Below are 27,426 nucleotides of genomic sequence, written 5' to 3' on the forward strand. Positions count from 1 at the left end.
GGATTGAACCCAGGGCCTCGCACGCGCTAGGCGAGCACTTTACCGCTGAGCCACAACCCCAGCCCCTAAAAGAAATTATGGACTGAGGATGTAGCTCAGTGGTAGAATCCTTGCCTAGCATGCCTAAGGCCCTGGGTTCCCTCTTTTGACATTGCAATAAATAATAAGAGGAAAATTATGAAAGCAGAATCTAAATTCTAAATCTATCTGAAGCTGGCTGTAGGCGAACGTAGATCCTTGACACCTCTGTTTAGCACCCTTCATGGCCCAGACACTGATACATGAAGCCCCTACATTTTAACTTATCTGAATACAGTTCAGAGATGTTTTCTGTGGAGACCTAAATATATGAATATAGTAAAAAAATGTTTCTAACTTAAAATTTCCTCAGTATAAGAAATACTAAGGTTTGAGAAGGAATTGCCTGTAGGATCCCTCAGAATGTCACTTTTGGTGGAGGGGAACTGAGTGGCAATTCTTTCTTCTCTCATCTGCTGGCCTGTTTGTGGTCCTGCCTGCTTCCCCAAGCTGCTGGGAGGTTTGACAGGGTCCCAAACTGTCTGTGGTATTTTGCAGGTGATAGGATGCACTGAGTTGGCTTAAAGAAAGAAAATATCTTTCAGGGCCATGAGTCATTTTCTAGGAGGGTCAGAGAAACGGCGTTTTCTCCAAATCTGAAGTTCAGGGTGGAATGAATAGTTTGCCTGGGTGATCCAGGGCAACTTCAGGCACAGGCAGAGGGTTGGAAGAAGGACTGTTCTGAGAGAGCAGAGGCAGGAAAGGGAGAGCAGAGTTACACAGGGTGGCCTCAGCGTTAGCACGCTGCCGCCTGTGCCTGGTGCCAGCCTCACCAGGCCCAGTGGGTTTCCTGAGGGGGGAGGGCAGCCTTACATGCCACAGTACTGTGCCAGCAGCCCCTCATTCTCATCTTCCCGGATCCTGTCCTGGTCTTCCCTGCAGGCTGTTCTCTTGAACTCTGTGTTCCCCGTTTTTCTCATGCTGTTCCTTCCCTTCCCTTCACTTGGAATTCCTTTCTCACGCTTCTCATGCCTAGAACCCTTTTTTTTTTTTTTGCTTAAAGGTCTCTGGTGCCTCGAGACCTTGTCTGACCTCCTCAGCCGTCCTTTGCACTCTGTGGCAGGCGTTCTCTTTTGTATCTTTGCATTTCTCTCACATTTTGGAAGTTGCTGCAGGCGTTGGATACTGCTGTGACTCCTTGGGCTCTTCAGTGGCCTCAGGGACAACTTGTTTCAAATTAGGATAGGCTCACCTTGAAAACCTGTGTTGGCTTTTTGTCCTATATATATTTTTTTTCGTCTCCCCCCATATTGTCCTTGCTTGGTTTGTTTGAGCTGGTTGTGCCAAACCTTCCCACCCCCACCCACCAGATCCCTTACGGATAGCCTACCATCAGTCTCACATTGAAACTTATGTTTTGAACAAGGCCTGATCCTGTCTTCAAAAGGCAAGTTCAGGTCCACTTTGTTTTGAAAACCCTTCAACCTAAGAAGGAAAGTGAGTGGATAGATTCCTGCAGGACCAGGTTACAATTAAAAACAAACAAACAAACAGAAAAATCCCCTTTTCATAGGAAAGAGAAGTTCCATGCCTTGTGTTATAAGATGATATTAGTGGGCCAACACCAGTGGAATTTGTACTTTGCATAAAACAGAGAATCTGTCTATTTCCTCCATGGGTGCACATGAGTGTTTCCATAGCCTTGGTCAGTTCTGTGTGTGTGTGTATGTGTGTGTGTATGTGTGTGTGTGTGTGTGTTTTGGAATCGCCTCCTTACTAAGACATCCTGCAGTGTCATGGACTATATTCTTTGCTTTCCAGAGTTCCCAGTGAATTGCCTTACACACAGTAGGACTTATTTCACAAATACATTTTTTTTTTTGGCTGGGGATTTAACCCAGGGGCACTTAACCACCGAGCCACATCCCCAGGCCTTTTAAATATTTTATTTAGAGACAGGGTCTGCTAAGTGGCTTAGGGCCTTGCTAAATTGCTGAGGCTGGCTTTGAACTAGCGATCCTCCTGCCTCAGCCTCTTGAGCCACTGGGATTACAGGCATGTGCCACCATCCCCGGCCACAAATGCATAGTCTTTTTAAAGATTTATTACATTGAAAATGAATTGACTTTCTGACAGCACAGGTGACAGGTTGTGGTACTCCTTTATCTGTCATCACAGTTAGCAGGGAATGGTAGGGAATGGTAGGTATGATGTCACCTCACTTAGGTCTCTCTGTGCCAGCTCTGGATCTCAGAAAACCAATCCATTCCTTTGGTCATGATGGTGAGCTTTTCTTCTTGGAACTAGATGTGTGCTTAGATGCTCATGTGTCTGCTCGTGGAATGCCTTGTCTCTCTCATGGCTATCTCCCTAGGTCCTCTTCCTTGGAGAGGAAGAGTCCTGAGACAGCACTGTGGATTACTCAATTGTTCCTAAGCATGGGAAATCACCGGACACAGGATTGTCCTGCAGAGAATGCTACAAGCAGGGCATCTGAGCAAGACTTCTTGCTTCAGTGAGGAGCGTTCCCATGTTTCACAAATACATGGTCTTTTTTTTTTTTTGGTGCTGGGTATTTAACCCAGGGGCACTTAATCACCAAACCACATCCCCAGGCCTTTTTAATATTTTAGAGATAGGGTTTTCTAAGTTGCTTAGGGCCTTGCTAAGTTGCCTAGGTTGGCTTTGAACTAGCGATCCTCCTGCCTCAGCCTCTTGAGCCGCTGGGATTATAGGCATGTGGCACCATGCCTGGCCACAAATGCATAGTCTTTTTAAAGACATTAATGTTTTCTTAAAGTAAATTGGGCAAATGACTTGTACTTCTGTACCCTCCTGACACTTGGTACAACCTGTTAATTGATGATGGATAATTTTGAGGTCTCAGACTTAGTGGTGAACCATTTTGCCTAACTAGTAACTCTTAAAACTCAGAAATTGAATAGGACAGCACCATGAAAGGTGTAGGGGTACAAAAATAAAGCCTAAGAAACATCCTTCATTTATATGAGATCATTGTGAACCATGGAGCCGTATAGTTTGTATTGCCAGTTTTGGTTTCATTTGTGATCTTTTTATTTTATATAGAAAATTTGGGTTGGGTTTGGTCAGTGAAGGGGAGTATAACTCCAGATTTGAACATAAAGAACTCAAAATGCAACAACTCTGGGAATCATGACACCAGAGAAGAGAGGGGAAAGCCTTCACTGACCTTAAAATGAATTACTGGTTAACTACTATTAATATGCCATGGGCCCAAAGACCGGCATATAACACTCCAAGATCAATAAGGGTGTTTATCACGTGTGGGTATCGATCTCTCATGAAGGAGTGAATCATATTTCACACTGCATATGTTAGTGCAAAAAAAAAAAGTAGCAGAAGAATTGTGAAGCCCTATCAAAGAACTAGATGTTCAGAAAGTTCATGTTCAGAGTCACAACTGTGAGCATGAGAATGAGAAGTGATAGTTTGCAAGCAGCATCTCTGCAGACGGGTCTGCAGGGAATCAGAGTGAATGCTGTTGGTAATTTTCTGTTCTTCTCGGGTGTTGCTGCCTTTCCTAGCTGTTGAATCCAGACTTGCTGATCTTTCTTCCTTATCTTGAAAATTAGGACTATGTACCAGTAATGATAGAAAGTAAAACATCTAATTCCCTACTTCCATTTGCTCTTGGTAGAGGACCTACAGACTGATAATTCTGTCAGGGACCCCTGGTTAAGACAGCTACCACATTCTTGGGAACAGTGTTGTCTTGCTTTCTGTTATTGATATCATCATTAAGCAGTCTTAGTCAATTTTTATTCTAGAAAGATAACAGATTGAGAGCTAGCTGAAGAATTTACAGTAATATTGTTAAGATGTTTCCTTTCTAGCATACTTCTGTGCTCTTTGTACTTGGTGGTATTGGCTGTGAAGTTTAAGGGTTGTATTGGCTATAAAGTTTAAAGGTCTTGTAGTGGCATATGTGATACTTGGGGACCTGTAGGAATTAACGGTCAGACCAAGGGACCTCATAAGCAGTCATATACTCAGCTCAGGTTTAGAGAACCAACTGTCAGTTCTTTCTTACATATCATTTTTTCCCCTGAGATTCAGAATAAGTTGTTTGTATGTGGAAATTTACTTGTTGAAATTTATATATGTGTGTGTGTATGTACACATGCATAAATTTTGGTTGGTTGGTTTGTATATTTTGCAGCTTATGAGTTAAATCTTTCAGTTACTTTAACGTTAAATCTTTCAATTACTAACTAACTTACTAACTTGGATGATATCCCAATGTTGGAGAAAATGTCCTTGGTTACTCTTTGGGAAATTCTGCCCTGATCCCTGCAGTAGCAGAGTTTTGGAGAGGGCATATATTATTACTCTCTGACAGTCTGGGCCCAGAGCTCTAAGTTCCTTTTTAGGCTGGAGAGAGTGTTGCATAATCTTTCAGCACTGAACAAGGGTCAGAACGAAAGCTGATGGCTTTACTGGTGGTCTCTGGACAATGGGTATGAACAGTTAGCTTAGTGGTTTGAAGGGAATTTACAGAACACCAGACATCTGGTGAGTTTTACAAGATCCCTTCTTTGCCATTACTGCAGCCTCCTGTGCTAGCTCAGAATGACTTCTTGCCTAGAGCACAGCTTAGTGTATTTCCCTGCCTCCTTATCCCCTAGATCATCTTTTGTGCTGGGTTCACAGTAGTTTTTTTAAACATTTTTTTATGTCACTCCTTTGCTCTTAAACCCTTTATTGATTCCCTGGAGGAGACCACAGAGCTTCTTGGTGGGAATTTCAACACTTAAGGCCTTCTGTGCAATGGATGCTAGAGTAACTTTCCATTCTCCTTCTGCATTGTCCCTTTATGTTCCAGCCAGGCTCACCTGGTCACTGTCCCTGGAACACATCTTTTCTTTGTCACTCTGTCCATATTGTTCTCCTTTTTTTTTTTTTTTTTTTTTGAGTGTTTCCCCATCATTTCTAAATCCTTCTACCTTTGCTCACCATGCACAGTCCTTTACTGACACCATACTGTGTAGAGTTATTTGATGACATCTGCCTGTGCTTCCATTGTGGCATTTAGATGATTGCTTTTTCAGTATGCTTAAGTTTTCCAAATAGATGGTGATTTCTTAAGAGGAAGCAAAACATTTAAAATATATCTTTGTGCTGCTCTGACAACATCTAAAACACACCTTTGGACATAGTTGTTATATGATAACTATTGAGTGAAATAAACATAAATATATGAAAATAGAACTTAAGAATTTAACAAAGTCAAGAATAAATGATTTTTTAATTACCTGCTCTCCTGGGTTTTCCGCAGGACTTATGAGGAATATCAATGCTTGACTTTGCAGGGTTACCCCAGCCAAGTATCTGGCAAGAATTAGGTGCTTAATAAATATTTGTCAAATGGAGTAAGTGCTTTAAGAGGTGAATTGAGTTTTTGTGGTTAGAGTAAGTTAAGAATACCTGGATATACAACATTGAAACCAAACTTTTGGCAGCAGCATACACATAGCTGTACAGCTTGTGGTCTGAGCTCTGCCATAATTTGGTGACATAGGTAAAAGCCCAACTTTATACAATGGAATTTACTTGTGTGCTCTTATTTGATAGTCAGGACTTATAGTAATGTTAGGACTTGTCACTTATATTTAGGAATAAGACATGGAGCAGTTGCTTTGAGTCTTTAGAGTAGACCAGTGGTTTTCAGATGGGTCAGCATCTTCTGAGATCTTGTTAAAGCCTGTATCACTGGGCCCACTGTCTTAGTGTCTGACTCAGTAGGTCTGGATGATGCTCTAGAGTTTGCATTTCTAGAATTCCCAGATGATGCTTATGCTGCTGATTCAGGGATGACACTTTACTAATTGGTGAGATAGACACACAGTTGGGATGTTGATTTCAACCACAGAAAATTTCATGTACCAATAATAACATGCACATAGAAGATGGGAGTCATAAGGCTGTGCTCAATATTGACCCAGAGTTTTAATTTGCAACCTGAAAATACAGAGTTGTAGGTTTGGGAGTGTGGCTGGGTGGTAGAGCACCTGTTTAACATGAATGAGGTTCTGGGTTTGATCCCCAGTTCCACCAAAAAACAAAACAACAACAGAAGAACAACAGAGTCTATGAATTATAAATATTGCTTAAAAAAACTCACTTGTTGTTAGGAGTGGTGGCACATGCCTACAATCCCAGCTCCTTGGAAGACTGAGGCAGGAGGATTCCAAGTTCAAGGCCAGTTTTGGAAGCCCTGGTTTGACAAAATAAAATAGAAAGGGAGATGTAGCTCAGTGGTAAAGTGCCTCTGGGTTCAATCCCCAACCTCCAGTCCCCCAAAATAAACAGACTAAAAAATCTGAAAACAACAAATGCCCCACAAAACTCATTGTTATGGTTTAGGTATGAGATATCCCCTAGAAGCTCATGCGTGATACAATGCAAGAAAGTTTAGAGGTGAAATTATTGGGTTATGAGAGCCTTAACCAAAACAGTGGATTAATTTCCTGATAGAGGTTAACTGGGTGGTAACTGTAGGCAGGCAGGTAAGGTTTGGCTGGAGGAAGGGGGTCACTGCGTGTGTGCCTTGGGGTTTTTATTTTGTCCCTGTGATGGAGCAGTCTTTCTCTGCTTCCTGGTGGCCACGTCCTGAGCTGATTTCTTCCACCACAACCTTCTGCCATGATATTATGCCTCATCTTGGGCTCAGAGCAATGAAGCTAGCCATCTGTGGACTGAGATCTCTGAAACCATGAGACTAAATAAACTTTCCTCTAAAATTGCTCTTGTCAGGTCTTTTGGTCAGAGTGGCAAAAAACTGACTAAAACAAAAGTGCTTAACCATTTAAAGACTGTAAAATTTTTGTAGGCATCTACTCTTAGAAAGTTCAAATGGTTTTATTATCTAAGTAGTGGTATGAAATTGAAATTTCCTCACTATATCTCAGTTTATTCTTAAAGCTTAGTATAACTTGAAAGAGAAGAGAAAGTGGATAAGTGGAGAAGTGATGGGTTTGTTAATTAATTACAGGCAGCCATAGCAAGACAAATCATTGCTTTGACCTGACATTTTATTTGAGGTTTACTGTGCAGTTTATGGAAGCCATTTTCTTGTTACCTTGAGAGTTATTACTGCCATCAATTTGTTGCTTGATAAACTGAGGCCTGATGAAAGGTTCTGGTCAGGGTTATGCTGCAGAAATTCAGGAGCCTCTGCTCTGGGACGATCTCAGAAGGCTGGAGTCCTTGGGTTTCTATTTCATTCTTTGACTGCTGTGTTTTGTTTTCTTTATGAAGAACATTGCTTTTGAAGGGCAGGCCCCAAGGGATTGCTTTTTCTACTGCAGGGACAGAAATAAGTTTCTAGCATGCCCTCCTAAGTGTCTGTAAGGTTGTACAGGAATGAACCACCAATGGTTATGACTGGCAGGGGGAGTAGGACATCCATTCTTCTGATTTAAGATGGACGACATTTATCGTTTGGGGGAAGTTCAGATTGCTTTTGTTGTCAGGTAAATGATAAAAGATATGACATTGAAAACAAAAGAATTAGATACTGAAAACCACCATTTATGTCACCAAATTTGGTGCTTTAAATAAGAGAAAGGTCCAAAGAGGAAGCTCAGAAAGGAATGGACATGTGCCCTCTCTGGATTCAGAGTTGGGGTGTGGAATAATGAGATTGGAATGGCTCGTCTCACTAGTAAGGAAGAGAAGAGAAGAAAGGAAAGGGAAAAAAAATCACGGTTCCTTGGTAATGTAATCATGGAGTCTAATGTAGGATGATTTGCTATTCATTTAGACAAAAGAGACTCTAGTGCTGACTATAAAGTGAGGCCGAATGAGAGTTTTGTTGTAGATCTAACCAAAACCTTCCAGAGCTTGCACTTTTTGAGTTACATGCTCCCTTACATCTCTTCTCTTTTTCCTTCCACACAATCAGGCAGCAGACACTTTCTGAGTGCTTTCTTTGAGCCACACACAATGCTGAGGTTTTCTTTCCACAAGCCTCCTCTCCCGCCTAGGGACTCTTAAACCTTCTCTGAGTTTAAAAAATGAAACAGATCTTATGACTCCTGGAGCTTCTATTTTTAATTTACAATTGTTTTTTGATGACAAGTTACTTGAAAAACCATTATTCATTGATTCCCCTTGGCAAATGCTTGCCACTCTGTCTGACAATGTCCTAGGCACATGGGACAGTGGGGGAACATAGAGGTGGGGTGGAGATTGATCCCACCTTCTGATCTTGCTTGATCTTACCTTCTGGTGGCAGAGAAGGCCATTCACTGCCTTCATCTGTTTCTATCTCCTTCACTTGCTGTCAGCTGTCTTGCAGGATACCTTCTGCTCCGTGGCTCTTGGACCACATTAAAATGACCTAGTCATCCGTGGATCTTTTCCAGAGTGGATTTTGCTTGATCTCATAGCAGCAATTGACACTGCAGCCTACGCCTCTCTGCTCTCCATTTTCACTTTTGCCTTTTGTGACATTGCATCTCCCTCCTCTATGAATTGGTTTTGGCTGCCCACCCCGACCCCATACACAGCCATTGGATCTCAGCATCTCCCAAGAGCACAGGTTTCAGTTCCTCATGCTTGCTCAGCCCTCCTGGGTCTAGGTTTAGCAGAACATCCCTCCTTCGTCTCCTGTCACACCCAGGCTCCAGCTCTCTTTCTCCTGCTGAGTCTAATTCATTCTTGGCATCCATCAGCCTTCTAGTTCTGTTGGACAAGGCCCCCTTCTTACATTGCCAGTCCTCTGAGGTCTCTCCCTGAATGATGTCGGTGGCTCCTTAGTGGGTATCTCTGCTTCGGGGCTCACTCTCCTTCATTCATCTTGAGAATTTCCACTGGGTAAATTTCCCAGTGCACAGCTCTGCTTGTGTAACCTCCTTGCTGAGGAATCCTTAGTGGTTCCTGCTGCTTCCCAAAGGGAGTCCAGAGTGCTGGGCAAAGGCTCCCCTCGCCTGGCTCCAGCCCATCTTTCAGTGTATCTCTGTCTCCGTTTTCAGCCAGTTCTTCACCTCACTCTTCTGCCCTCTACTGCTTCTATTCCTCCGTCCTTGCTTCCCTTTTCTCCTTCTTCTCCTCTCCTCTCCTCGTTTTCCACCTGTATCCTGCTCCTTTATTTTATTTATATATATTTTTCTTTTATGCTGGGGAACAAACCCTGGGCCTGGCGAATGCTAGACAAGTATAGTGCCCTGAGCCATACCCCAGGCCTCCTCCTTTTTCAGGAGCATCTCAGATCCAGTCTTTTCCATGAAAGTCCCTGATTCCTTGCTAGGCTGCGAGTCATTTTTTCTTCTCTGACTTACCTAACTGTTTATGGGCATTCCTGTGATACCAGGTTGTGGTGTGTTTTGTAATCCCAATGTCTCTTTCATCCTAGAGTGTAGGCCTCCTCTGGGCAGGACAGCCAGACACCTTGCAGCCATTTCAGGCACCTGGCTCATCTCTTATGAGCATTGTTTGGTAAATGTCCACTGGATGGGTAACTAAAGAGTTCATCAGTCATTTATTTTGACAACAGTTAAAGCCTATGCCAGCACTTGGGAAACCAGTCTTTGACCAAATTGGTCCTCTTCCCATTTGTGAATAAAGTCTTACTGCAACATAAACACTCTGAAACATTGACTGTGGTTGGCAAAGCCTCACATAGTTTCTAACTGAATTTTCTTTCTTTTTTTAAAAAAAATTTTTTGTAGTTGTAGATGGACAGAATGCCTTTATTTTATTTGTTTATTTTTATGTGGTGATGAGGATCAAACTCAGTGCCTCATGCATGCTAAGCAAGCACTCTACCACTGAGCTACAACCCCAGCCCTCTGACTTTTTTCAGAAGTTTGTCTATTCAGGTTCCATATTGTTGTCCAGACTGCCAAAGCATACAGTGCCAGCTGCAGAAGGATGTTAGGAAACTGTGATTAAACTCTTAGCCTCTTGCTTTGGCTTTCTGACATGTCTGTGTGGACGCCATAATTAGGGTTCTGGGGTGGTTTTGTACTTTATCTAAAGTAAACTGCAATTAATTTTGTGGTAAAAATTTCCAGACAGGTTAACTGGATTTGATCTCTGTTTTTTGACATTAGGGTGGGAATTTGGGAATATGTTTTACACTGTCAGGCTTTATGTAATTAAAATAGCCTCTAAAATACTTTGGTGTTCTCAGTAAAAATATTCAGCAATGGTGTTTGAGCTGTGCCACCAAATGTCAGATTAGAAACCCCCTCTGTTTTGGCCACAGATGTGGCAGATGGCTACGTCCCAGCAGATCCATGTTATTTGCTCTACAGAACCTGGCAGAGGGAGGTGATGCATTTCCAGGGTTTAAAGGGAAAATTTCATGTTTCACGAACCCCCACATGAACAGTGTTTCTTTTTCTCTTCAGAGGGACGCATGGTCATCCAGGACATTCCTGCTGTCACCAGCAGAGGGCACGTGGAGAACGCACCTGACCTGGTTTCAGACTCCACCTACTACAGCAGCTTTTACCAGCCTTCTCTGTTCCCTTACTACAACAATCTGTACAACTATCCGCAGTACTCCATGGCCTTGGCTGCTGATGCCTCTTCTGGGGATGTGGGAGGTCCCCTCGGGGGATCCCCTGTGAAGAACAGCCTTCGGAGCCTTCCAGCGCCTTATGTGTCTGGTCAAACAGGAAACCAGTGGCAGGTATGATGTTACCCAGGGAGTCAACTGTATGTGAAAAATACACAAGCACAACGTGCACATAACACACAGGGACTTAAATGTATACATGCACACAGAAACGCACCATGTGCCTGTACATGGTTATACCAGTTTAGCACATAGTGTAGGCTGACATGATATGCAAAACATATACAGAATTTTTCACTCTGCCAATACTGCCATTTAATATTGGCGGTTAGCTGCAAGGAATTACAAAGAAATATGCATATGTTTGGGTTTATTTTAAAATTTTTACTTTGCCCATATTCCTAGTAGGCCCTCATTAGTTGCACACATAGCTTACAGGATGAAGCCCCACCTCCTGCGGCCATGTCCACCATGGTGCATTTTAGAAAATGCGAGGTAAAACCTTGTCTGTGGCAGTAATTTTTCTGATGAGTTTGCACCCTGGGAAGGAAGAGTGTTATAATTTGTATGATTACATGGAAGAAAGGTAAAAAAAGCAATTAGGTAGCTGTTATGCTGGGCCAACTTGGGTACATTTTTTGCTAGGAATGGAGGTCAGTCTTTCATATTCTTAGCACAGTATTTTAATAATACATACTTATCAAGAACTTTTTAGTATTTAGAGTAAAACACAGCATTTTGTTTTACCATGGAAAGAGCTTATCCAGAGCTGTTCTGCTTCCTCGGGTAACCCTTTCCACCATGCCAGTGTATTAGCAGGTTCACGGTGCTGAAAGCACTGAGAGGCTAGAAGACAGTGTATGCATGTGTCCTAGGAACGTATGCACAGAAGAGGTTAGACTGCACCACCAAGACTCCTCCATCCAAGAGAAGTTAGGATTCTGTGAGGCCTGTTCTCATTTTAGATGCATTTACTGTGCTCGAGCTAAGCTGGGGTTTGACTCTGACAAAATGCTGCAACATACATGTTTGGGAGTTAGTGCAAGTTTTTGACTTTCCTTTCTTTTCTTTTTTTTTATTTCCCAGATTTATTGAGGTGTGTTTGACAAACTTGTGTATATTTAAGTTGTTTATGTGATGATTTGAGGTGTTCTAATTGTACGGTGACTATCACAGTCAGGCTGATTTTTTTTTGTGTATGCGTGGGGGGGGGGTAAAAACATTTAACATCTGGTCCTTTGACATTTTTCAAGCACACAGCATTATTGATAGTTACCATGCTATGTATTAGATTTCCAGAACTTTTTCATCTTGTAACTGAAGTGAGCCTTGACCAGCATCTCCCCATTTCTCCCACTCCCAGGCAACCACTGTTTTACTTTTTGCTTCTATGAGTTCAGCTTGTTTTAGGAGTCTTTCATAACCTTTCTCAACTCCCTCCAAAATATATGAATTGAAATTTTCCCTTGAGCAATTCTATTTCATTTTGCCTCTGCCTTTTTTTTGGTGCCTGTGGGGGCTTCTGGGAATTGATCCTAGAGGCGCTTTACCACTGATCCACATTCCCTGATCTTTTTATTTTTTGAGATAGTATCTGCTAAATTGCTGAGGCTGGTCAGGAACTTGTGATCCTTCTGCCTTGCTGGGATTATCAGTGTGTACTATTGTGCTTGGTTTTGCCTTTTTTTTTTTTTAAGGTGTGGGGGAAGTTGTAATATTCAAGTCACCCCATTTGGATTCTCTTGCTACCTTCAGGGATCTAACTTCTTGGGCAATTAAAGTGTTAGCTTTTAAAATGTCAGCTTTAATCCCCTGAGCTACAAATTTTCAAAAGTTTTTCATACATTTCACTTTTGGAACCTTCCTTTTTTGAAGGGGACTTAAAGCACATTGCTACTAGATTTGAGAGGTAATATGAGCATAAAGGAAATAAGATGATTTATAGAACTTCAAACTGGACCTCTCCAAGCCTGTCAAAATGCAGTTGAAATTTTATGATTTGGGGCAGATTTGGGGTTGATTTCTTTTGGAGACTCTCTTCCCTGAGGGAGAAAGGAGCGTATTAAGGATTAAAAAACAAAACAAAACCCACCTCATCCTGCTGATCCCAGGGATGAGGAGCTGCTATCAGAATATCCTGGTTTTTCTGGCTGCTTCCTGGATTTGAGGATGAAGTAGGTGGGAGGGTCTGTGTGAACCTGTTTGTGAACCTGTTGGCTTGAATGATAAAAGATAATGAAGAATTTTTTTTTTTTGAAAGAAAGAGCCTTCTCAAGATCAACTCTAAAGATCTTTAAAGTCAGAAATCTCCTAAACTAAGGGTCTTTTCCTTGTTGTCAAACCTTTCAGATGGCAGATGTTGCATGACACAGGAATGTATATTCTTAATCTTCCCAGAAAGTCTGAGAAAAAGTGTAACTGAGGTCTTGGATTGTCTTGGAGGTGAGGTCCCTTACACCAAGGTCCACAATCCCGGGACAGTGTGAAGAGACCTGTTCTCTGGAGAGCCAGCCATGCCTGTTGCCATGCCCAGGGAGAGATCCCTGGGGGCATGGTTTGCTGAGAGACAGATTTGACTCAGTGTGTACCTGCTAGCCGGAGTGGGAGGAAGAAGCTCCGCTAAACCTTCTTTGTCCTGTGGGGGATGTGCAATTTTGATACTTAGTGATTCCCGTAGAACTTAACAGGGCTGGAGAGAGGCACCGCAGGTTAGAGTTCCAGGACAGACACTGAGGCACCATTTAAGGAATAGTTTGTTTTCCCAGAGAACCAGGTTTAAGTTTTCTTAGTTCCTAGCCAGTCACAGTCATTGATTGTTTCTCATATAACAAGTTATTTTTCAGCAGTAGATTCTTCTGTCCTGCTGTGGTTGCTGTCCTACTGTGGTTGTTACACGTTCTTAGTTAATAATAGCATCAGTTTATTGAGAACCATCGTTTATTGAGCAGGTGAGGACATTGAAACTCAGGACAGACTTACCTGAGTCACACAGGGACTAATTGGAAGAATCCGGGTTTGAATCTGGGCCTGTCTGGCTCCAAAGTATGGCAGCACTATCTGGTCATCACTGGGTCTGCAGCAAACTCAGGTCTACATGACTGCCTCCCAGCTGCCCTCTGGAAACTCAGACCTCCAGGGAACGTGCAGAATGTCTCCTCAGGTGAACCTTAACTGTGGGATGGATTTAGTACGAATATTGAGGCCCTTTCTAGTTCTTTAGGGCTTGGAATTGCTACCTTTTGTTTGTTTGTTTATTTTTTATTTATGTATGTATGTATTTATTTATGTGGTGCCGGGGATTGAACCCAATGCCTCATGCATGCTAGGCAAGCGCTCTACCACTGAACCACACCCCCGGCCCCTGGAATTGCTACCTTTTATTTTCCATTGGAGATATTTTCTTCACTTGTGGAGGTCGGAAGTATGTAGAAATTTTTAGAATAGGGCTGATGGATGATTACGACACAGAAGTTGAGGATAGAGCCCTTATACTTTTCTAAAATATGCAGTCTTGGATGTCAGTATTTAAAATATGCTGAATTCCTTAACTATTAAAAGTAACTATTTTGAAGTTACTTTTGAGATCTGCATACTAATTTTCCGTGAATGTGATTATAACTAAAGCACATTTGAGTCCACTCACAAGAGTGTATATAGCATAAAAATGATCCCCACAGTTTGGATGAAGGGACTCTACCATATGACCTGTTCCCTCAAAATTTGACATTTTATGAGTTTGTGGATCAATCTTGTAACCAAATGAAACCACAGACTTGACTTACAGTTTTTTTTCAGTCATGCCCACAAAAGTCAGTTCCACTGAAAAATAAACTTAAAAATACAAGAGCCAGTGTAGATGTAATCCAGTAATTATAAAATGACTGTTGATAATCAGAGCAGCAGTGAGTAGAGTCGAAATGGTTGCTAAAGAGTTCTGGTCTACCCCTGTTCAGACAAAACTGGGGTCTAGAGCTGATGGGATCACAGCTAGTGATCACCAGGTCTGCTGATTTGGAGGAATGTTTCGTGCTTTAAGGAACCTGGGGTTTAGCACTGGAAGATCCATGCTTGCTTCTAACTTGTGATTGAGCTATGTCACTGGGAGCAAAATACTTTATCCTCCAAATCTCAGGGTTTTTATCTGTAAAGTGAGTATGGTGTCATCTGTATAGGACTGTTGTATACATAAGGTCATGTGATAGTTGAAGGGAGATGATTAGCCCATGTGAGTTTCTGTATAAATCCCAAAGTGCTATGCTGATACTAACTGCAGTGAATCTATTTCACTTATTATTTTCAATTGACCTTGCTTTCTAAAATCTGCTTAATTTTTCTCCATTTCTTCATATGTATTCTAGTTAGCTGCCTTGGGAGCCCCTCCTAACAAGATAGGGTATACATAGTGCACAATTCAACTATTATTGAGACTGTGACATGTGAATATGGACCAAGTACAAATGTATATGGAATGATTTTTGTATCTTGGGGAAGATTTGATCCAATTATAAAACAAAACTTGAAAGCATTAAAGTTATTATAAAGTTCAAAGTATGTTAAGAAGTATTACATAGTAAAAACCTATAATATTTTTAGCTAATGTTAAAGGGATAGAAATGGGCAGCTCATTTTGTAACTAGATTTGTCTTTATTCCAGAGAACAGGAATCGAGATGGGTGAGAGTCCCTCACCATGCTGTGTGTTTCCAGAACATGCTAGGACTAGGCTCTTTAGACAGTGCCATGTCCCTCCTGGTGGAATTTTCCCAGGGATGGGCGAGTATGGTCAACTGTGGCAGCTGCCCTACTTTTCTCTCTCCTTTTGAGGATGATGCTCTTCAGCTGCGTTTGGGAGCCTTGTGCTCTCTGTTGCCTGATGCCCTTCTCCCACCCAGACTTGGCCCAGGGGTCCAAATCAGATGCTAGATCTCTTGCATTTATCTTCTTAACTTTATTGCCAAGACTTAACTTCTCTCCTCTTTGTGGGGTGGATTCTTCCTTTTGTACATTGTCCCCCATCCTTTGCTGCTTCGAGGGCTGGTGTTGCTGGGGGAGTAGTGTGACTGTTTCTGAAGCAGGAGCTACTTTGTGATTACAACCCTGGAGTGGAGATCACCATGAGTTTTGTAATCTAGACTTCACAAATGAGTAGGGAAGATGTGGGATTATTTGCAGAAGGAATCCATTGACTCTTTGTAGAGTTGAGACTTCCTGCAAGACTCCCTATAAAATCAAGCAAGCCACACATAATGATTCAGCACCTACTAAGTGCAAACCCTCTTTAAAAATAAGAGAGAACAGCCTCCTGGAAAAGCATTCCAGAATCCCAGAGCGCTATTGTGTGCCTGCCACGCACGCACGCTGAGAGCTGCTTTAATCGCTTTTGGTCTGTCTCCAGCTGGTGGAGATTTGTGGCCCAATCACAGATTCCTGTCCTGTTGTGAAACAGGAATAACATTTGTGACACTGGAACAAACTCACGATGAATGGCTGGTTCCGCTGACCAGCAGCTCAATTTCGCTTCTGCATTTAATTGCCTGCAAAAGCTGTTTATGGCCTTGTGCACTCCTCCACGGCAACATTATCTCTTAAATAAACATGTTGTACCAGGTTGACAAGGGAGAGGTGCATATCAAGTGAGCAGAAATAAATATGGGAGGACTCCGAGCTGTACCTCGGATCTCCTTTCAGTCCCTGCGGCAGGCGTCCTCTTGATTGCTTTTCCAAGGCTTGTGCCACCAGATGTCTAGACTTACATTCCAACCAGTTAGGGTACAGTTTGGCTACAATAGGATGGCAACATGGGGGATTTCCTTCCTCCTGGTGGTTGCTTTGCGTTCCTTGGGTTGCCCATCTACAAGGATTGAGGGCTTACTATGCGCTAGGGTAGGATCCTCCACTGAACAAAACAGACAAATTGAGAAAATGGCAGTAGGGTGACTATAGTTAACAGCGATTCGTTATATATTTAAAATTAGGTAGAGGGTAGGATGTCAGATGTTCTCCCTTCAAATAAATGATAAATGTTTGATGATGTGATTGATATTCTGATTACCCTGATGTGATTATTATGCATTGGGCACATGTATTGAAATATCACATTGTACCCCATAAATATGTACAATTGTTATGTATCAGTTTGAATTTTTAAAAGTAATTTTATCTTTTGCAGTACTGGAGCTTGAACCCAAGGATGCTCTACCACTGGAGTTATAAACTTTTTTTTAATGTTTTGTTTATTTTAGTTGTAGATGGACACAGTACCTTTATTTTATTTTTATGTGGTGCTGAGGATAGAACCCAGGGCCTTACACGCACTAGGTGAGCGCTCTACCACTGAGCCACAACTCCAGCCCCTACTACTGAAGTTATACCTTTTGAGACAGGGTCTCACTAAATTGCCAGACTGACCTCAAACTTACCATCCTCCTGCCTCAGCCTCCTTAGTCATTTGGGTAACAGGCATGAGATTGTGCACCCAACTAAGTTAAAAGATATTTAAAGAAAGAATTGTGCAAAGTGGGTCTTGGGGAAGCCTATGATTTTTCACTTAGAAAGGGAGAAAGGAGGTTAGGGATCACCTAAGTAGTCCTGTGTTTGAACTGAGATTCAGACAGGAAGGAAAACAGACCCTGGCACCTGACAGTTGGGCCACAGAAAAAGATGCTCCTGGGATGGCATTCTAGCACCTTCAACCTGCTGAGGGCCAGAGGGCCAGGCCCCTGCACTTAGAGAAGCCATTGCCTTTGAACTACTTGCATGTCCACCAAGGTTCTCAAACCTCTAGACAACAGCCTAACTGCCTTTTTTTTTTTTAAAAAAAAAGTATGGTACAGCATTGAGACAATCCATTAACTAAAAAAATAGTCAAAAGAAGTGACTTCAGGCTTTTTGTTACTGCTGTTGTGTTTGTTTTTGAGGTACTGATGCTTAACCACTGAGCTACATCCCCAGCCCTTTTTTTTTTTATTATTTTGAGATAAGGTTTAAGTTGCACAAGCTGGATTTGAACTTGTGATCCTCCTGCCTCAACCTCCTGAGTGACTGGTACTCCAGAGGTAGGCCACCATACCTGGTTCTTGGCTTCCCTTTCTTAAGAACAACCTGGTTATTGGCCACTATCTGGTGGTAGACAGACATTGATACACTTCTTCCTCTGGAAAGAAAAACTGATAAAAGTTTGCAAGCAGTCATAGAAAAATTTATAAGGACATATTCAATTTTAACATTTTTAAAGCAACTTCTTTCCTCAGGAAAGGAGATTTAGAAATAGATAATGCATCTATCTGCCTTGGGCAGGTAGAGCTAATGATCATAATTTGGTTTCTTAAAAGTGAAGTACAGATGCATAAATTTTTTGTTTATGCCTGAAGGATTTCTTTTATGCATGTTCTCTTTTGCTGCAATGTGTTATGCTTTTTTATTTTTATTTTTGTATTTATTTTTTTATTTTTGTTTTTATTTTTGTTCACTTTCATGAACTCAGTAATTGCAGTAATTTTATTGTTGCTCATTTTGGAGTTTCTAGGTAAGTTTTCATTTCATAGAAATATTTTTAAAAATTATTTTTTAGTTGTCAATGGACCTTTATTTTGTTTCTTTATATATGGTGCTGAGAATCAAACCCAGTGCCTCACACATGCTAGGCAAATGCTCTATTACTGAGCCACTACCCCAGCCCCTCAAAGAAACATTTTGATCCTGAGATTTTTCTTTCCTCTGAATACCTCCTGTTTTAATGAATATTTTTAGCACATTATTCAGCTTATGTACCAAGTGTGGCGCAGGTGTCATTGTCTTGTGGCTCTTTGTCTGGAGCCAAAGCTGCAGGAGAAAGGAGGTGGGCTGAACCTGGGTGGAGGGGTGGAGGGGTGCTGGGAACATTCCTTAGTTAAAGCAGTGTTCAATAGAGACACTTCTGCAGAATATTTTAGTTAAAATGTGGATTCCAGAAGAAAGTTGAACTGGGTCCTGGACACCTGGGACACTAGGGAACAGATATCTCTGACCTAAAATAGGTGAAGGAACAGGCCCTTGCTCATCCTAAGAAAGTGTTTTCTCAGCCTGGCGGAAGTGGTCCAGCAACATCCCAGGAAATCCATATAGAGTAACTACAGTTTTTCTGAAGCCTTTGGGAGACTTTTGAAAGTCCTGGGCTGTCCTATGGAGTCATTTCTCTTATGAGAGATGGGTTTAATCTGGACTGAGTTGGAAACCCTGTTTAAGGGTTGGTGTACACCAGCAACTATTTCACTATTGAATTAGAGGCAGAAATAAGTGTATTACCAGTCTTCTGCTAGTCTGTAACACTACCAATACTCTTGACACCATAGCATCAGGTTAGTAAATAATATGGTCATTTGGGAATTCTGTAATCTGCTTGACTATTGGATAATTAGATCATAGTGTTTGAAAGCTTTCTGATTTAATTTGGTTGAGCTGGTGGCTAATATCTATTTATGGTTTCTCTCTCTTTTTTTTTTTTTTTTTTTGGTGTTAGGTTTGAACCCAGAGCCTTGAGTACCTAATTTATTTTTGCTCTTTTCACTTACTTTTGTCTCCTGTTAAATGAAGTGGATATGATATAAAATTAGTTGATTTTCAGAAATGTTTAAGTACATGTAAAAATGGTCCAGATTTCTATGGTCTGTTAGTTGAATATATATTCACTCATTGATTGAATAAAGATCAAAGTTGAAGGAATGCATAACAGATGGGTTTGCCTTTTTAAAAAACCATGTTAGATATATGAGGGACAAACAAGAATGGGGTTACAAAAACTCTTCATATTATAGAGTATGTATAAAAATCTCCTTTTGGATGTCCTTCTCTGGGTCTGGCACTGTGCTAGTAGAGGAGAGAGAACCAGGACTCATATAATTCTCTGATTGCTCTTGTGATCAGAATCTGGAGGTTTTCTGGGGAGAATTGTGAGGCCTGATGGAAAAATGGGCTCTCTATGGGGCACGCCAAGGGGCAGGATGAGGAGGAACATTTTATCACTGCTGTTGTTTAGAATTGCTAGCACATGGTAACAGAGAAAACCAGATTTACTTTTAGTGGGGTTTACTATTTCAAAATCCTTCATAGAGAGTGCACCCTTTATTGCCCACACCCTGAGGCGTCATCCTTGCCCTTGATATGTACAGCTTCCGAGGGGGGTGGATACAAAGGATATAAGGAGGTTGAGAATAGGGGAAAATGATGTTATCTACTCCTTTTATTTTTTACACCTTTAAAAAATCCCTTCTCACATTCTTTTTTGCACTTCCCAGTTTTTATCAACCCATTCTGGGAGGAAGGAAAGCAGACATCCTCATTGTGTGTCTTGAATATCTGTATAAAACCAAAAAATGGGAAGGCCTGGAACTTTTCTCTCCCTCTTCTTGTGTGTGTGTGTGGGTGTGTGTGCGTGCACACACACACCCACAGTAAAAACATATTTGATAATGGCAGTATGGATCCTGAGTTGGTTTTCACTTGTTTTAAAATTTGAAAATCAGTAAAATTTTAGAGAGCAAATTTTTATTTTGAATATTAGACAAAATACTTACATACTTAATATTTGAAGTATGTAATAGGAAGGGTATTTATGTCTGAGGAGTCATTTAGTGGCAGGCACAGAAGAGGGTCCCTGGGTGTGACCACCCTTCAGAGGCAGGGAGGTGCTCAGGACAGTGGTTGGCAGCTATGGTGCCAGGCACACTGTGTCTGATATTCTAGTTCATCCTTAAACAGAGCCCTATCCAGGATGGGTGGCCCTGGCAGGGGTGAGGACGCTAACTAAGGCTCAGGGAGGAGAAAGCTCCTGCCAATACTGCACTGCTGCTCATGGGGAGTTGAGTCTGAGCTGGGGTGTGTTGGCTGCAGGATGACCTTGCTGTCTAGGCCTCTCCAGCCTGCCTTGTAGGACAGATATGTTTGTTGGTCTTACTTGTATGAAACCTGAAAATTTCGAAGAATCACTAAACATTGGCTCTTAGGCGTGTTTCTCTGCTTGCACTCGCACGCGCGCGCGCGCACACACACACACACACACTTCTGTGTGCTTCAGGGAAAAGTGATTTCAGTCGTTCTTGTGTTGTTTGCATTACCCAGAGGCAGCCTCTTTCTGTGATGATCTTGGAAGCAGAAAGGGCCTTTTCATGCCACCCAGGAGTCAGATGTGTCCCCCAGTGCTCACCAGCCTGTGTTGGAATCTTTAAACTAGTTTGGGGGAAGTATGTGGGAATATGCTTGTGCTGCCAGTTGGAAGGTGGTCCCAGGCAGCCCCCCTTGCCCTCCAGGCAGTCTGTCATGTTCAGTACTCATAAGATACCCGTCACACTGCTGATTTATGCTAAAAGTATCCTAATGTTTCTGACAGCTCATGTGTGACATGAATATAATCCATATTTCTTAGAGCAGCTAATCCAAGTGGCTTATTTCCCGATACTGCTGATAGGGCTATATCTCTTGGTGTCGCTGCCATGGAGATTTTGATGGTAACATATTGTTTCTGGGTCACTAGTTTTGTCTAAAACAGTAGGTTGGAACAGAGTAGCAAAGGTTAATTAAGTTTGTCCATCAAGGTGGGAACAGATATGGATGCTTCTGGTCTCAGAATCAAAGTTCCTGAATGTGTGGTTATGGCCATCTTCTCATTTTCAGGCTATCAAAAAAAAAAAAAATAAGTTCTTGTTTTCTCTAAAAGTAGGAAAAAACATGAGGAGTTGTTAAAAGCCAGAGGCAGCAAGTAGCTCTTTACCATAAGCAGGTGTCTTCATTTAAATTAGCAAGGTGGCTTGGTTTTAGTAGAGACCCATTGGGAGCTTCTGTGCAACTTGCCTTGAATCCTGCTTTCTCTGCTTACTGCCTCTGTGAGCAGGACTGTTATCTGATCTCTCTGAGCGACTTCTTATTTGGTGATTATTAAATTATGAGGACTTAGTGAGATAGCAGGCCATTTAGCATTTCTCAATAAATGCTCGTTTTCGTTCTCAGAAATTCCCTACTTCTGTGTTCAACAATCAACGTTTTCTCTGGGTAATTGCATCAACAATGTCATCGCTGGGGACTCTTCTGCCAGTCTTAAGAGTTGCTACACAGTGCCTTCCAAGACTCAGCAGGCTATTGAGCGTGGAGCGTTCTGTGTCTGGATAGTCATTAACTAGATTTTTTAAAAACAGACTTTCTCATGTCCCTTTCCTCTAGATGTTTTACTGAATATGTTTCCTGTTGGAAACTAAATCCCTCTTGGATTTATGCCTGGCCCTATGTGTGAATTCATTTCAGAAGTCAGGGACTGAATTTTAGATTGTGAATGAGATAAAGGTTAGTGTCTGACCCAGGGGCTAGAATGTGCTGCATGAGTATGTAAAGATGACAATAAGCTGGTCCCAGCCTCTCTCTTTTGAGAACCTCCTGCATGCTGCACCAGGACCTTCCAGGTTCCAAGAAGAGGAAACATTTTTTTTTTAAATTGGACTTTTATTAATTGAGATACCTCTTTTTTAAAGGTACTTGCTTCCCTCTGCCTGATTGATAGATACATCAGTGTCTTTTAAACCTTTTAGACTGACACACAGAAACCAATTCAGTTTGTATTTACATATACATACAGGCACAAAACACAAAGTTCTTTGAAATAGCTTTTATCCATACCATGCATCAGTAGGCTCTCATATATTTTCTGTTTTCTTTATTCAGTTTCATTCCATATTATATCATTATTTATTTAGGTGGTGTTTCCTTATCTCCCTGGGTTATCCAGGCTAGTCTCTTGACTTCTGGGCTCAAGTGTTTCTTCCTCTCAAGTGCTGTAACTACAGGTGCAAGCCACTGAACCCACCTGAATTTCATATTATTCCTTTAAAAAATTTGCTTTTTCTTTCTTTTTTTCTGACATTTTATTAGTTGTTGTTGGACCTTTATTTTTATGTGGTGCTGAGAATCGAACCCAGTGCCTGAGCCACAACCCCAGTCCCAAGTTGTGCTTTTTCTAACCAACTAAATTATTTCAGGGACCTGTAAGGAGTCACATTTCTGCCTTTTGGAAAACAGAACCTAAGGGAAATAAACTATTCTATTAGTGCCACAGATGCAGAGGGTAAAAACAACTGAGTAACGGTTCATAATATTAATTTGGGTTTTTAAAAGCATAGCAGTACTCATATCTTAATTGCTTTTCTGATGAAGACAAGCATAATGGAGCACTAATATGTCCAGGTGGAATCCCAGCGTCCTGTGGGATGTCTTTCCCTCAAAGTTCACTCAGGGCTGTGTGGATCCCTGCTGCTTACCTCTGCACCTTCTCTGGGAGTTGGCAGGTAGTCCCCTTATGTTCTTACGGACAGTTTTGGTTCTGTATTTCCTGATGACTTGTTTATTTTTCTGTGGGGCATTTTGTGACTATTTTTATTATTTTTAATCTGCTTTGGTATTAATCCAAGCTTGGAATTTAAGTCCTTTCCTTTTATTTCTGCTTGAAAAGCCTCATCCACACAAGTCTCCTTTTGTTTTTGCATATCTCACAGATTTTCTCATACCTTGGGAAATGGGTGTTTACAACTAAAAACAGCTTAGATGTATCATTTTTTTAAGTACCCCACCTCTTTTCAGTGGCACTAGGTATTAAACCCAGGGGCACTCTACCTCTAAGTGACATCACCATCCTTTTTTTGCAGGAGGTGTTTTATTTTAAGACAGGGTCTCGCTAATTTGCTCAGGCTGACCTCAAACTTGTGATCCTCCTGCCTCAGCCTCCTGAGTACCTGGGATAACAGGCATGTGCCACCACACCTGGCTAAATTGTTTGCTCTTTCTGCCATGTCACATAGGCATCCTGTTTCTCCCCTCTTGTCCCTCCTCTTCTCCCTTCTCACCTACTCTCAGGGGAGGAAGGGCATCCTTCCCCTCTTGGGATAAGCAGCTGTTATATTCTTCAGCATCTAAGTGCAGCCTGCACACTAGACATCCTCCCCTCAGGGTGCCCCCAGAACCCTGGGGCTCTTTGGGAATTCCTCACAAGAGTCTGAGTTCTCTTCACAGGCTTGTCTCCCCATCCATCTCCATTTTTCCTCCTTTAAGAGCATTCAAAGGAATGGCCACCTAAAAGAAGGAGGGGTCAGCACAGTGGGGGAAGTTAACAAAGCTGATTAGTAGAGAGACAGCAAATCTTTGGAGGATTGGATGGACAGGGAAGGGAAGTGGAGCCATGGATTGTAGCAGTGGGGAATCTGCCTGTGCTACATGATTTAGCCTGTTGATGTTTCCTTTATGTCTAAAATATGTGCATAATGGTGGTCACTGTTAGCCTACATAGTAAAAATAATTCTTTCTAGCTGGGAAGTGTGCAGTGCCAAAGGATGAATATGCATTTCAGTAGGTGAATGGGCACCTCATAAGGTGCAGTCTGTGATCTAGGACAGCTTAGATTATGTGGTTAGGTGAACGTGGGAACAGGTGTCCCATTCAGAGAGTTTGAAAAGAGACTTATATTAAAATCAAAGACATCATTTACTGAAGGCGAAATTCAGCCCTGACCTTTACTCTCGGTTTTACCAGAAGACCTGAAATTCTGCAACCTGTAAAGTCTTGCCTTCTTTTGTAAAATGTTTCTGACCGGATAACCGAAGGTTCACCCCAAATGATTTAAAAGACCATGAGCCCATGTCAGTGCCAGAGGATTCTGCAATTAGAACTGTCATCCTACAGAACTCTTCTCAGGAACACCGTCCCCTACCCAAACTCCAGCAAGATTATTCTGTCTTCGTGAATGCCTTTTAGCCATTCACCTAGAAGGAGTGTTCAGTTCAGTATAGAACTAGACATTCTTCCTATCTGAAGCAAAGTAGACTCAGTAAATAGTATTCAGGAACTTTTGAGAAAAGAAATGAGGTCAAACATTTCTATGCTTTGTTTATATTATCGTTACTATAAAAGAGGGCAGTTATGATGTATAAAGAGAATCTATGGTTCAGATTTATTGTGATGTATTTTTCTCAGCAATTTGATAAAAACAAACCATTAAACTCTTACCTTCCTTTGGGGTTAAGACTAACAGCATGTGCGTTCTCTGCTGTTAGTCCTGTCTGTGGGTCCTGTTCAGGCTCAGAGACTGGGGAGGGTAATAAGATTATAAAACATGCCTCTTGCTTGCCAGCTACTACGTGCTGATAATAATAGTAGCCATAATTCACCAGAGTCCTGGATTTTTAGGTTTTACTTGGTTTATTTGTTTAATTTAAAGGAATTAAAAATCTAAAGAAACAAGGTAACATTGCAAAAAGGAAAAAATAGCATGCCCCTTGAGCAGAACTGAACAGTTCTAATTTGTTTACAGCTTCTGTCCCTCAGTAGTTCTTTGCTCTTTTCTTTTCACTGGTGGTGAGGGGCTGAGCCAAGGTTATCAGGTTAGTTTAAAGCTGGGTTTCTCAACCTTGGCACTACCAAGATGTTGGGCTGGATACTTTGTCGTGTGGGGGACTGTCCTGCACATTGTGGGAAGATGTCACCTGGCCTTTGCCACGAGATACCAGGAGCACTCCCCTCCCCCTAGCTGTGACAATCCAAATTATATTGTTGATGTTGTGTGCAGTACAAATATGAAATCCAACCATTATGTACAATTGTAGTGCACCAATAGGAAACATGGGGCAGGGGAGCGAGAAAATGTCTCCATACAGTCAGAAGTTCCCCAGGGACCAGGTTGCCCCCCATGGAGAATTATGGGTTTAAGGTAAAACAGGTTTCAAAGTCTTCATTATTTACCCATTTTGTCTAAGCCAAAAGTAGCAGAATTGTGATTTTTTTTTTCAGTTAGAAGGGAGCAGATAGCAATTTAAAGTTTTAGATAGTATTATACTGTACCTTTTCCTGAGCTTTCTGGGTGAATTGCAGTTCAGGTATAACTTTATGTTTCAGAGATATACACATGCACTTAGAAACATACAGGGCCATGCTTCTTTATGTGTGGGTAGTCATGTGGGTGTTGTTTGTGGATTATTCTTTGTGTTGGATGGAGCTGAATGATTCATAACCTCAGTAAGTTCACATTTTTATGACATTAAATGGAGTCTGACCCTTTGTATCTTTTCTTCTTTTGCTGGAAGTTTTCTGTAGCTCAGTGATCTTTTGGATTTGTTGGGGAAATTGAATGAATATGAAGAACTCAATTCTTAGTTTCAAATAATTCTTGTAATTTGATGCTTTCTAAAAATATAGAAAGGGAATTATGGGGGTATTAGCATATGCATACATTTGAAGTTGTTTTTTTTATTTTCCAGCAAGTTACTTTTTAAAAAAGAACTCTTATCATTTATCTTTCTTCTCAGATAATATACACAGTGGGATTGGCACTGTCACACTTGACCTTTTGCATTTTTAAAGTAATACAAGGAATATTGTGATTTCATACTTCTCAGATGTTTAGAGATATGTTGATAATTTTAGAGTATTGCTTTTCAATCTTCATGACATTTTAGAATTAATTACTTGGGAAGCATTGGAAAGATCCAGGGTCCAGGCCACACCCCAGACCAATTAAATCAGATTTTCTAGGGTTAGAACCCAGACTCTCAGTACAGGGTGAAGGAGAGCCCTTTTTGTAGTGAGACTCAAGGTTAAGAATTAGTGCACGTATTTCTGAAGTTTTATTGGAACACAGCCAATTGATTTGCCAGTTGCCTACAGGGGACTTGCAAAGCCTAAAATATTTACTATTTGATCATTTACAGCAAAAAGTTTGCTGACCCCTGATTTGGGTTTACAGTGAACATTTTTCAAACATTTTAAACAGATTAGTAGAAACTTTCATAGTAAAAGGAAAATATAGAGCATTTTGCAGGGCCTTGCAGGCTTGAGACCTTTCCTTGTACAGAGGGAAAACTGAAAAGCAGCTGGCCTGTCCTGGCACATAACTGTAATCCTCGTGACTCTAGAGGCTGAGGCAGGAGAGACACAAATTTGAGGTCAACCTGGGCAATTCAGCAAGACTCTGTCTCAAAATCAAAAGGGATGGGTGTGTAGCTCAGTGATAGAGTGCCTCTGAGTTTCATTCCCAGTACCTAAAACGACACCCCCCTGCCACACACACACACACACACACACACACACACACATAAAAAACCTGAAACTTATTTTCCTTGAATGACTGACATGCACTCAGATGAGACTAGCTCCCCACCCAGAGTGGGGACGCCCTGATATTCATACCAGGGTGTTCTGTACTCTTTTGTTAGTCCCTTGTTGCTAACTTGGTGCTCACTGCTCAGACTGCATAACTGACCTGATGGAAGTCTGGAGACAGAAATAGTTCTTTAAGATGTGCTTGAGTTTCTTATTACCATTGCAACACTTCAGGAAGATGCAAGAGCCCTGAAAAAAATTGTTGATGCTTTGGGAACTTTTACAGGTAAAAGAAAAATAATAAAAGCAAAAGAATGCCACTTGCCATGATTTTCACCCTATCCCACTTCCATTGGAAACTTGGTGGTTATAAGCAGTTTGCTAAAGAATTTTTTAGAACATTGGTTCTGGGCTCCTAAGTAAGAGAGAAAGTATCATTTTTCAAGCTCTTAGTCATCAGAGTGAATCCGCTTCTCTGGGATTGCTTGTGAGGCAATCAGGCCCTACCCAGACCTAGCACACTGACTCTGCACTTAACAGATCCCCATGCTGGTTCAGGGAGTGCTGGGGAGCACTGGTCTAATTGGGAACCTAGTTTGTTTGTATAGTAAACTGCTACCATTGATTGTCCTCCCTCTTGAATGATTTCATGGCTCCCTAATGGGCCCTCCTGACCTGGGCACTCTCGTTAGGGTGGCAGGCAGTTCTTGGCCTTGGGCTATTTTCCAAGTACAGCTT

General features: G+C 41.6%; 1 protein-coding gene across 1 annotated transcript in view; it reads left to right on the forward strand.

Moving 5' to 3' along the window:
* The window catches only part of Dmrt1 (doublesex and mab-3 related transcription factor 1), a 103,387-nt gene that overhangs the window by 30,535 nt on the left and 45,426 nt on the right, over positions 1-27,426 (forward strand). Inside the window, exon 3 of the mRNA XM_027954779.2 lies at positions 10,416-10,699. Within this exon, the coding sequence (XP_027810580.1) occupies positions 10,416-10,699 (284 nt within the window). The remainder of the gene's footprint in view (positions 1-10,415; positions 10,700-27,426) is intronic.

Source organism: Marmota flaviventris, chromosome 13 (genome assembly GCF_047511675.1).
Source record: "Marmota flaviventris isolate mMarFla1 chromosome 13, mMarFla1.hap1, whole genome shotgun sequence".
NCBI classification, from domain to species: Eukaryota; Metazoa; Chordata; class Mammalia; order Rodentia; family Sciuridae; genus Marmota; species Marmota flaviventris.